The sequence below is a fragment of the Artibeus jamaicensis genome, unplaced genomic scaffold (assembly GCF_021234435.1).
Source record: "Artibeus jamaicensis isolate MK-2021 breed Jamaican fruit bat unplaced genomic scaffold, CSHL_Jam_final scaffold_1964, whole genome shotgun sequence".
In the NCBI taxonomy this organism is placed as follows: domain Eukaryota; kingdom Metazoa; phylum Chordata; class Mammalia; order Chiroptera; family Phyllostomidae; genus Artibeus; species Artibeus jamaicensis.
This window is the reverse complement of record NW_026522030.1, coordinates 24,775,356-24,787,489: the sequence shown is the minus strand read 5'-3', so window position 1 is coordinate 24,787,489 and position 12,134 is coordinate 24,775,356. Positions and strand designations below refer to the sequence as shown.

At 36.8% G+C, this 12,134-nt stretch overlaps 2 protein-coding genes across 4 annotated transcripts in view; one reads left to right on the top strand and one right to left on the bottom strand.

The window, feature by feature from the left end:
- NAA35 (N-alpha-acetyltransferase 35, NatC auxiliary subunit) overlaps positions 1 to 12,134 on the top strand; it is a 60,513-nt gene that overhangs the window by 11,522 nt on the left and 36,857 nt on the right. For all 3 annotated transcript variants that reach the window (XM_037159891.2, XM_037159890.2, XM_037159889.2), the window contains exons 4-6: positions 423 to 537; positions 1,638 to 1,712; positions 3,526 to 3,693. In XM_037159891.2, coding sequence (XP_037015786.1) covers positions 423 to 537; positions 1,638 to 1,712; positions 3,526 to 3,693 — 358 coding nt within the window. The remainder of the gene's footprint in view (positions 1 to 422; positions 538 to 1,637; positions 1,713 to 3,525; positions 3,694 to 12,134) is intronic.
- LOC119038262 (thymosin beta-4-like) lies at positions 7,778 to 7,912 on the bottom strand. Its single transcript, XM_037159893.2, has one exon. The coding sequence runs from the start codon at positions 7,910 to 7,912 to the stop codon at positions 7,778 to 7,780; it is 135 nt and encodes a 44-aa protein (XP_037015788.2).

Here is a 12,134-nt window from a genome sequence, read left to right as displayed (position 1 = left end):
ATTTGTGTACTTTGAAATAGTGTGGTATGATATTTCCATCAGTTTTTTCTCATGTGCAGTAGTGTTCCCTGAAGTCTGAGTACTTTTACATTCAAAACTATAAAAATAAAACTAATTATAAATATATTTTTTCATGTTGGTGAGCTGTTTTGGGGCAGCTGACCCTAGTTATGATGTGAAATGTTTCTATCAGTGAAACTGTGACTTATGGTCCTTTCCTTACGTAATTTTAGTGACAAGTACATAAAAGAATTTTTGTGATGAAGGAAGGTTAATTGAAGTAGAAGTATAAGCAATTTCAAAAGACTTAGATACATAGAATACTATAGTTATTTAAAGTATTACAATTTTATACCATTGTGGGATTCTGGGTAAGCTTACTAGTTCAGAAACAATTTATGAGGTCAGTTTTTTATTTGCAGATTTGGTCTTTTTGAAGCCATGTCTGCCATTGAAATGATGGATCCCAAGATGGATGCTGGCATGATCGGAAACCAAGTTAATCGAAAAGTTCTCAATTTTGAACAAGCTATCAAGGTAGTCACCATTGTATTTTTGGTGTTTTCTTTTATTGTTTGTTATTCATGTTTTTTAAGATTGTATTTATTTATTTTTAGGCAGAGGGAAAGGGAGGGAGAGAAACATCAGTGTGGCTGCCTCTCAAGCGCCCCTTACTGGGGACCTGGCCTACAAGTCAGGCATGTGCCCTGACTGGCTATCTAACCGATGCCTGTTTGTTCCACAGGCCAGTGCTCAGTCCACTGAGCCATACCAGCCAGGGCTGTTTGTTATTCATATTTTAAAACATTCTGATTACTGATAGAAATGCCACTTAGCATATTAATTTAAAGTGTACTTTTCTAAAAGTATCTCAAATACATAAATAAAAATGTTATAACCTTTAGTCATGTATCTCTTTCTATTGAAATCTGAAAATTAATTACGATGTTCAATAAAAGTTTGCTCTAAATTTGTGTGTGTATATTTTTTAAATTGATTTTTGAAAGCATCTGAGTATATATTCAAAATCAGAGTAATTAGCTTAGGGATTAAATTTTACCTATTAATATATTAAGTAAAATGCTTGTAGTAGTGAATTTCATGTTTACTCGTTGACAGTTGATTTAGAAATACATTTATAGTTGTCACGGAGTTTAATTTTGCATATTTTACGAAGAAAGATTTGTTGAGTAAGTCTATATTTTAAACAAAATTTACAGAGTAGTATAGTTAACCAACTTAAGGGAAGTGTTTTTAAAAGTGTTTATTTTATTCTCTGAGTTTTGATTCATTGAAATCATTCATATTTATTAATGCTTGAAACTAATTTGAACTGTGCTTTAAAAATACTTGCTGATTTAGTTCTTTTTCTTTATAAAGCCTTTTTTATGTTTCGAATGGAAAAGACTTTCATTTTTCTTTCCGAAGACCTGTTTTAGATATATTTTTAAGAATACAGAGTTAATTTGGCATCTTAGTTTTTATCAGATGATGAGATAGAGTTGTCTTAGAATTGTTCTTTTTAAATAATTTTTGAAAGATAAAATGTATGGATTTGATATAGCATTTGCAAAATGCTAATTTATATTCATTTTTAAAATCTTCTTTTTATATGTTATATTTCCCTTTCTTTTTAGGATGGTACCATTAAAATTAAAGACCTCACCTTGCCGGAATTGATAGGGATAATGGATACATGTTTTTGCTGTTTGGTAAGAGTTACAGTAACACTAATAGTTAATTTTTAAACTATTACTTACCTGTATCTTTAAATTTTAAAGTATACACACCAGTGTTGAGTATGAAATATCTGTAATGCTAATAAGATTAGCAGGCCAACTGTGCTATAGGAAACAGCATTTTTCCTTCTTGTCTGGTGATTTTAGGTTCTCATTTTCTGGGTGAGGGGGTATTTTCTTTCTAGTGAAGATAATAGTGTAGCCATTACCATAAGTACTCCTTTGGTTTTCAAGGTATCCAGGGAAGCAAATCTATAATTGGAAGTCCCATAAATAAACATGAAATTGAAACAAAGAATTGGCTTGAGAGAGAGAGACTGCTAATCTAGAGCAAATTGTAGTAAACTGGCCATGTTTTTGAAGACAAAGAAAATGCTGGAAAAGTTATCTTCCCTAAACAGTGTTGCTTAATTGTGGCAAAATTCTCATTTACTGCCTGTTTTCTTTTCCTTTTTTGCCTACTTTCTAACCTATTCATTGTCCTTAGAAATGTGTAAATTTTATTCATTTGGTCATTTAGTAAGTATTGGTTGCCAGTATGTGAAGTACTTCTATTAGATGTTTTATGCGTATATTTTTCACTTAGGTCTTATGTCAGCTCTGTTCAACAGATGGTTTCATCTTATTTTCTAGCATTACATTGCTAGGAAAGGGCAAAACCGGAGTCCTGATCCTACTCCATCTTCTTCCAAAGCTGTCTCCTTCCCTCAAAGATACAATTCTTACCCTTTATCAGCTTACTATCCCAGTGGCATAGGACAAATGGAGGGAAGAGGGAGGGTTTTTGCCAAAATTGAGCAACCTTTGTATGATACTTCTTGGAACTGTATATAAAAGTTAGGCCTTTAGAGAGTTTTTCTGTCTGGAAAGTCTTCATACTGGCAATATAAAAATGCATTGATTGTAGTAATTTTCATGTGCATTTCTCACTTTGTGATGAAGTGCTATGTGTCCTGCTGTATTGCAGAATTCTTGGACTTAGTGTAAAATCTAACTATAAACTTGGGTAAAACTATTTACACCCTCTGGCTTTGTTTCTTTACATGTAAAAGGAGAAAAATACCGCCCTCCTCAGAGTGTTAGGAAAAAGGACATAAGATATATGAAAGTACCTAGCACAGCTCTTGGGACATAATAGTTACTCAATTTTGGCTGCTATAGGTATTACCAGCTTTGAGCACCTGGTACTTGGCCCGTTGTAAGTACACAGTAAAATAGTGTTGAATGATTATTTTTGTGTTTTCAAAAGATTTCTCTGGTTGGGGGTATATTGGATGAGAGATGGGAGCAGGGTCACTAAAACCATTACATAGTTTCTTGCAGTTATCTAGGTGACATATGATGCTCTTGACAGGGTTGGGGTATTAAGGATGAAAAGAGTTAAATGAGTGGCAAGGGACCTACTTAGTTCTAAAATGTGAGTTCCTTAGTTTATGGAATTTTATTGACTACATGTGGAATTAGTTGCTTTTGGATGCTCAATTTGGAAGCACTCTAATTCCATTAGTCTCCAGGTATATTGTAAACTGAATTATATATGACTCCTTTCCATATTTATATCTTTCAGCTAATCATATTTATGGTATGTAGCTCTAGAAAGACTTTAGTCAGTGAAAGTGAATTCTAATTTTTTTGTCTTTCCTGACCTTCCCTTTAATCACCTTTTAAATCTTATAATTAATATATTTATTTTGGTCTGTGGCACTCTGGTCTGTGACTCTTGGATCAGTTTAGACTTTGCAGACTCTGCAATTTAAACATATACATTATCTTATTTCTTTTATAGATAACATGGTTAGAAGGCCACTCCTTGGCACAGACAGTATTTACATGCCTTTACATTCATAATCCAGACTTTATAGAAGATCCTGCCATGAAAGCTTTTGCTCTGGGAATCTTGAAAATCTGTGACATTGCAAGGGAAAAAGTAAATAAAGCTGCTGTTTTTGAAGAGGTAAGATCTTGTAATATAAGAATTCCTGAAGCACATTGACCATCTTATTCACTGTGATATATTTAAATGATTTTATGATACATATTTTTGTAGCATGTATAGTTAAAAACAGTTTTTAAAACTGATACTATTGCTATTTATATATTGGCTGAAGTAATCCATTCCTCCGTAAGAAAGGACTTTCATCTTACTCTGTGTTCTTTCTGTCAGTGCTATTCACTAAGTATCCATTATGTGCAGAGGACTTTGTTCTGGATATTGTAGGGATTCACAAAGAAAATAGAAGAGCTAGCCTCTGCCCTTAGGCCTCTTACAAATTACAATACAGAAGTGCTTTACTTTCAGTCTTTGGATAAGCAGGAAGTAAAGAAGACAAAGGTATGAGGAATATTTTAGGGCAGCGACTTTCAACCTTTTTCATCTCATGGCACACACAAACCAATTACTAAAATTCTGCAGCACACCAAAAAGTATATCTGTTGCTGGTCTAACAAAAAAATAGGTATAATTTTGATTCATTCACACCAGATGGCTATTGTTATATTGGTTGTTATCATGTTTTTATTTGACAGTCTAAAGGAAAAGAGGTTAGTGCACGTGGTTAAATAGTCGGGTATGTTTTAAAAATTCATGGGGCACACTGATTAAAAATCGCTGGTTAGGATGTGAACATTTTCCGCTAGTTAGTACTAAGCACCACATTCTGTTGAAGTGTTCTGAGACATAGATTTTTTTTTCCTTATAGAAAACAAATCTTCAGATGCTGGTAATTTTAAGGGGAAATGTGATAGCATTTGAGGTTATTGATAAGTGATTATGTAATTCTTCCCCTTGTTGAAACTGGTAGTTTCTTTTTAACATTGCTGTTTACCCAGAATAAATATCTTAGGCTCCTACAATGGTCCAGTGTATAGTATGTAAAACTTTTCTAAATTAGTTATGTGTGTGAGAATAATTAAATATGTACCCAGCGTGATTGTCTACATTTAAATGTATGGCTTGTGAGTTGTTTATGAAATACTCTTTACTTCTTATATACTCATTGGTTATTTAGCTACATATATGAATGACATGGGTGTCATTATGGAAAATCTAATGCATTAGGTGAAATTTTTTAACAGATTAAGTTAATAAGTGAGAAGATAAATACAAATTATTTTAAATAGTTACATTCTCAAAGTACACCCGAAGGACATAAAAATCAGTAGGGCCGATAAATGATTCATTTAACAAATCAGACTGGAACAATTGATTATCACCCTTGAAAATCAATTTATTTTACATCTGCCTTAGTCCCTTTGGGCTGCTGTAGTAGAATACCGTAGACTAGTTGGCTTATAAACAACAGAAATTTATTTCTCACTGTTCTGGAGGCTAAATTGTCCAAGATCGGTGCCTAGTGAAGGCCTGCTTCCTGGTTCATAGACAGCCATCTTTACACTGTGTCCATAGTCCATACATGGTAGAAGGGGAGAGGGAACTCTCTGGGGTCCCTCTTATAATGACAGTAATCTCATGTGTGAAGTCTCTGCCCTTGTGACCTAATCACCTTCCAAAGGCCCTGTATCCAAGTACCATCACTTTGGGCTTTAGGACCTAACATATGAATTGCTATAATAAATTATAGCAATAATTAGCAAAATAAATTGCAGGTAGATGAAATATTTTAAGTGTTAAAAAATTTATTTTAAAATCAGAAAATAGTTGTCCTGACCACGTGGCTTAGTTGGTTGGAGCATCATTCCTTGAGCTGAAGGTGGCTGGTTCGATTCCAGTCAGGGCACATGCCTTGCTTGCAAGTCAGATCCTCAGTTGGGGTGTACTAGAGACAACCAGTTGACGTTTCTCTCTCATGTAGAGTTTTTTCTCTCTCTCCCCCTCACTCTCTTTCTCTCTTTCCCGTCCTTTCTCTAAAATCATCAATATTTTTTTAAAATTAGAGGATAGTTTACAAAATAGTTTTTAAATATAAGATAATTAACCATACTAAGCAGAATTGCAAATTAAAAGTATGAGATACCATTATTTACCCCTTATGGGTGAAGATTAGATGTTTTTTTATAATACATCATGTTGAGGATAGAAAAACACTCATATGCTATGCGTGTATGATATGAATGGTCATTGTTTCCCTCTAAACTTTCCTGGTTTTCCAGATAAATTTGTCTCAGTTTTATAAATAGGGAAAAAATCTATTACCTAGTAAAAATCCTTAAGAGATATGGTAATAAATAAATGAAAATGACATAGTCATTTCTTTGAAATGAGTGCTTCTGAAGTTCTTAAGTGCTGGGGTATTTTGTTCTCAACTATGTCCCTGCTGTGTTTTAACTCCTAAAGTGGATACATTTTCAGCTGCCTAAAGATTTTCATTCTTAATATCTTGCTCACACATGCAAAATGGAAACCATAATTTCACCCCTTACACTGCTTGTCCTCCTGCAATCTGTCTTGCAAAAATGGTATCTAGAATGTTATCTTTGATTACTTATTTTTTTAACCTTTTTTTTCAAGTTTATTTTATTTTTATCTGGAATCTGGTCACTCTGTACTTCTCTTTCATTGTCCCTGCTTTAGTTCATGCCTTTGTTAGCTTTAGGTGTAGGCCGAACTCTTCTTTCTGACCCAGTCTTTCCTTCTAGTTCATTCTCCACTTGACCCTCTTGAAAATAGGTAATCTGGTCATGTTCACTTTTGCTATTTCAAAATTTTCCCTGGGATATGTGTTTCAATAGAAGTGATAATACTTGTACATAGTTAAATAGCCCATAAGTTTATTTGTGATTCTCTGCTCTTATCCATTCTGTATTAATATTCAGTTCTTTTAGCTTTTTATAAAAAGCTGTACATATTTAATGTGTAAGACTTGATGAGTTTGGAGATAAGTACCCACCATGAAACCATAGTCAATACCATTAACACATCCATCACTTCCAAGTGCCCTCTCACCCTGTACTTTTGTGTTATAAGATCACTTAACATAAGGTCACTCAATACATGTGCAGTTTGAATGTAATGGTGCTATTAAAAAATTCCTTTTTTTCTTTTTTGTATTATTTTTGAGATTTTGTTTATTCTAGATGAGAAGGAAAGGAAAGAGGAAGAGAAAGATCAATGTGTGAGCAATACATTCATCTGTTAGTTGCCTTGCCTCTCACACACCCCAGACTGAAAGGACCTGGCTTGCAACCCAGGCATGTGCCCTGAACCAGGAATCAAAGTGGGGACATTTCAGTTCATAGGCCAGCTCTCAGTCTACTAAGCCACACCAGCCAGGGCCTCTTTTCTTTTTTTTTTTTTTAACTTTATTTTTATTGTTGACACTATTACCATAGTCTTCTAGCTTTTTTCTGCTATTTACTTTCATATTCCTAGATAATAGGTTTATATTCTAATTTTTGGATTTAAGGACTTACAGTTTTTAGTTATGGTGTATGTATCAGCACATCTTTACCAAGTATTTAGCATTCATACATTACTTCCTCTCCTATTCCAAATAGTCCTTCAATTTTTGGTTAAGTCATTATTCATTTCTGACACTATGATTGTATAAATATTGATGAGCGAAAGTAGTATATGCCTACATTTTCTTTCTCATAAAATTTTTGTTTTCCTCCCTGGCATATTATTCAACTGATAATGGGTATATTATTCTTTTTCATTATTTCATGCTAGTGCACAGGATTCTTTCTGGCTCTTAGGCCTTTTCTCTCTTTTTCCAGGTTTTAAAACTTTTTATTTGCACTTTAAAAATTGTGCATTCCAATAATTAAAATCATTTTAATGAACAAAAATGGCATTCTAATTAAACTGCATTTTACAGCCTGCAGGACACCTTGGACAGTTTGGTGTTTACTCTAGAGTTCACTGTCGTCCCACCCAGCTTCTTCCTTCCCTTCCAGCCAGAGAGGCAGATGGGAGAGGCAGGTAGAGCCTTGTCAGTAGTTCCCTGATGTGAAAAGGGGCAGCATAGTCATTTAAACTGTTCCAACCTCTTTGCATCTTACAAAGTTAAACAGCTAAAAGAAGTAAGTTTAGAAGGTAGTACTTTGGAGTGTGCAGTGCGTGTTGGTGATGTGGGCCCTCATTGCAATTTGCCTGCTTGCTTCTGTTCAGTCGTTTCTTTTGAAGGCAGTGGATTTTTCTCTTGCGTTTCTGTCTTCAATCTCGACTTACTACTGAATTTCTCAGTCTCAGCCATATCGGGTTTTTCAGACATGGTTGCAGAGGAAGCATTTTGGAGGTCAGAAGTCCCACACAGATCTCATGGGGCAAAAATCAAGGTACTGGAGGGCTGTGCCCCTTTCCAGAAGCTCTAGGGAAGGGACTGCTTTCTTGCCTTGTGCAGCTTCTGGAAGCTTCCAACATTCCTTGGCTTGTGACTCTATCTTTAAAGCCAGCAACACTGCATATCTTTGATTCTTCCCCTTAGATACATTTCCCCCTGGTTCTCCTTATGCCTTTTCTCTCTTACTTACCTTTTTAGGGAAAAGTCCTACTTACCTTTAAATTTGTATCCCACTCTCCTGACTTACCCAGACAGACATCAGTTTTCTTCTCCACCCCTTCCTTAGCACATCTTTCTGGTATGCCTGGTATCTGTACATACCGGTTTGCAGGGAACAGTTCAGCTTGACACCCTTTGTCCTGGTGTGGTTATTGATAGCATCCTCTTCTACTCTGGAATATACCAGTTTGAGTAATAATGGTGTGGTCTACCTGTACTGATCTACTCACCTCCAGAGTCTTGATTCAAGCATACTGCCTTTTAATTGCTACCACTTTATTTACTCTGATTCTCCTATTCCTGCTATCCTTTACTTCTATATAGACCTACAGTTTATGGGTACAGTTGCTTTATTTTTCTCCGTAACTCTCCCTCATGTCCTCATTTCCTTGATCCAGTGCCAAAACCACTCTAAAATTCCCTTGCCCCTTTCATTTCATCATGTGTCACTTTTCTGGCAAGGCCCCCCAACCATCTGCCTACTCACTGCTTATACGCAAACAGCAGAAGGCTGCTACAGAAAATTCTTATCTGTGTGTCTGTTCTCACCTTAATTTTAGGACTGTAGATCTCAGGTGGGCACTCAACACTAGTGACAGTTCTACTCTATAACTTGCTGTGGTGAACTTGCTTCTCCAGTCTCTAAGGTGACTTTTCCGCATCTTTTCTCCTCAAATATCTAACGCCAACTCTTCTATCAGCTTGTTCTTGCTTTGTACCTTAATGAAATATTAGATGGAATCATACATATTAGAAGTACACCATCTTCTCCCTATCACAAGAGCTAGCATGTGTTGATACCCATATACTCTGCCTTCTCTTTCTTGAAAATTTAAAAGTATCCCTGGCATTCTAAGCTCAGCCCCTCAACTTGTGTTCTAGATCCTGTTCCCTTTTCCCTAATGCAGTTATTAACCCTGTCTTTGTATTTCCTTACAAGTACTTTCTTCACTACTAGATTATTCTTGCATATAAACATGCTTTAGTGTCATTCTATTTAAAAGAAAACACCAGTTCCCTTGACCCATGGCTCTTTGTATCTATAATTCCATTTCTCTGCTACCCTACACAAAACTTCCTTAAATGGACTCTTAATCCTTATTCATTTTACTCTTTGTCACTCTCTTCTCACCCACTTGGACATTCTCCAACAGGACATTCTTTTCTAGCACTACATATAAACTGGTACTAACAAGATCCTCAGTGATACCCATTTTACTAAATCCATTGTTCTCACGCTGCTCTCTTCTGCCTGTCAGCATCCTTTGACCCGGCTGGCCACTCTCTGATACACTTTCTTCTCATCTTCCTGATACAGCCCTGTCTTAGATTCCTTTCTTCCCATGGTTATTCCATTTCCTGTGCTTGTTTCCCTAGATGCTGAAATACTCCTGGGTTTCGCTGTCTTCTATACCTTCTCCTTCTGTAGATTTCCTCTAGTTCTGTGGCTTTTAATACTTCCTGTATGCTGATGAAACCCAAATTTACATTTCTAGTTCTGATTCCTCCCCTGACTTCCAGACTCAAGCAAGTAACTTCCCAAAATCTTCACTCGGTTGATCAAAGAAATTGCAGACTTTATATAACCAACATTTTACTCCATTTCTGCCTTTAATCCTGTTCCTCCCCAAGTCTACCCCAACACAGTAAATGGTTCTATCATTTAGCAGTTGTTCAGACCAAAACCCAAAACACGATGCTCGATTGTACAGTTTACCTTATACTCCATAATTCAGTTCTTTGGCACATCATGTTGGCTTTACTTTTTACACATATACTGATTTCAGCCACTTCTCACCTTCAGTGCAAATCACCATCACCTCCTGCTTAGACTGTTGGATTGTGTCCAGTTTCTGGTTTCACTTTGATTTTTTTCTTTAAATACACAAAGTTTTCAGAATGATCTTTTAATGGCAGCTTCCGTTTATCCAGCATCTCTGCCTCAGCCCTCCCGTGACTTGTGTTAATATCCTGTTATCAAGGCTTGTATTTACTACACAGACCTATGACATTCTCCCAGACAAATGCTTTTCTTAGACTCCCTTGGCAAATTCACAATTCACAGATAGGGCTTACAGGTGGGTTTTTTTGTGTTATCATCACAGTGCTAGCCTACTCAATTTTTAAAAAATGGGTAACATTTAAAAATTGGAAGATTTTACATTAAATTAGGTTTTTGTTCTGAAAAATTATGAGACCTTACTACACTAGCCTTGTATTGATTCATGGCCACAAGAGGGTAGCTAGTGATTGACTTCCTTTAGATGAAATGTATATTCTCTGTTTTGCTATGGTCTCCACCAGTCCTCAAGGTATCTGTAACTAGCCTTAATTACTCAGGAAAGTTACCCGCTGCTTACATTGTTGGCCTTGGCCCTATGGTGAGTCATCATTCATTCACTGAATATATGTTGAAAAGTACTCTGTACCAAGCACTATTCTTAAGTCCTGGAATAAAATAATGAATAAAGCAAAGTCCTGATCTCATGAATTATGCGTTCATTTGGATAGTCAGTGTGCAAGTAAGCAAATACATGTATAATGTCAGGTGGTGACTAGTTTTATGAAAAATACAGCCAGGGAAAGGGGAGGAGGCTGTTCTAGAGAGAATGCTCAGGGGAAACATCTATATGAGGAATTGACATTGCAACAGAGGCTGGAGCTTTGTAATTCTTTTGAAGAAAATAATTTTGGAGAGGGGGTCAGTAAGTATAAAGGTCCTGAGAAGAGATGTATTTGAACGTGGAGGAGAGTGGTGGGTAGGAAATGAGATTGGAGAGGGAAACCAGAGCCCATGGTGGGAGGGCTGTAGCAGCCCTGGTGGGCTTTTGGGTTTTCCTGTGAGGAAAGAAACTAGGTTTTAATTAGAAAGTGCTGTAAAATGGGACTTCTGGCCAAGATAGAGGTGTAAGTAGAAGTAGACATTAGGTTTTGGTTGTGCCTCCTCGCACAACCAAAAGAAGGACAACAACAATTTAAAAACAGAAAACCCCCAAAACTGACAGAAAATCGAATGTATGGAAGTCCAAGAACCAAGAAGTTAAAGAAGACACATTTATTCATACCAATAGGAGGGGTGGAGTCAGACAGCCTGGGTGAAGAGGACTCTCGGCAAAGCGTTGGCTGGCACACTAGGCAGTCCCACATTTGTGTGCTGATAAACCAGGCAAAACTGGGTGGCGGGATGGACCGCACAACCCATGGTCCCACAGCAGGGAGATAAAGCCTCAAAACACTGATTGAAAATACTTGTGGGGGGGTTGAGGCGCTGGGAGAGACTCCCAGCCTCACAGGAGAGTTTGTTGGAGAGACCCATAGGGTCCTAGAATGTACACAAACCCACCTACATGGGAATTAGCACCAGAAGGGCCCAGTTTGCTTGTGGGAAGTGGGGAAGTGACTGGAAGCGATCAGAAAGCAGAGCAAGTGCCATTGTTCCCTCTTGGACCCCTGTCCCACATACAGCGCCACAACCCAGCAATGTGGGTTGCCCTGCCCCCGTGAATACCTAAGGCTCCACCCCTCACCATGTAACAGGCACCTCAAGACAAAAAAAAAATGGTCCAAATGAAAGAACAGATCAAAGCTCCAGGAAAAATACAACTAAGCGATGAAGACGTAGCCAACCTATTAAGATGCACAGTTCAAAACACTGGTAATCAGGATGCTCGCAGATTGGTTGAATATGGTCACAAGTTAGATGAAAAAAAATGAAGGCTATGCTACGTGAAATAAAGGACAATGTATAGGGAACCAATAACGATGGGAAGGAAAATGGGACTCAGATCAATGGTGTGGACCAGAAGGAAAAAAGAAACACCAACCAGAAAAAATGAAGAAACAAGAATTCAAAAAAATGAGAGGCTTAGGAACCTCCAGGACATCTTTAAACGTTCCAACATCCAGATTATAGGGATACTTGAAGGAGAAGAGA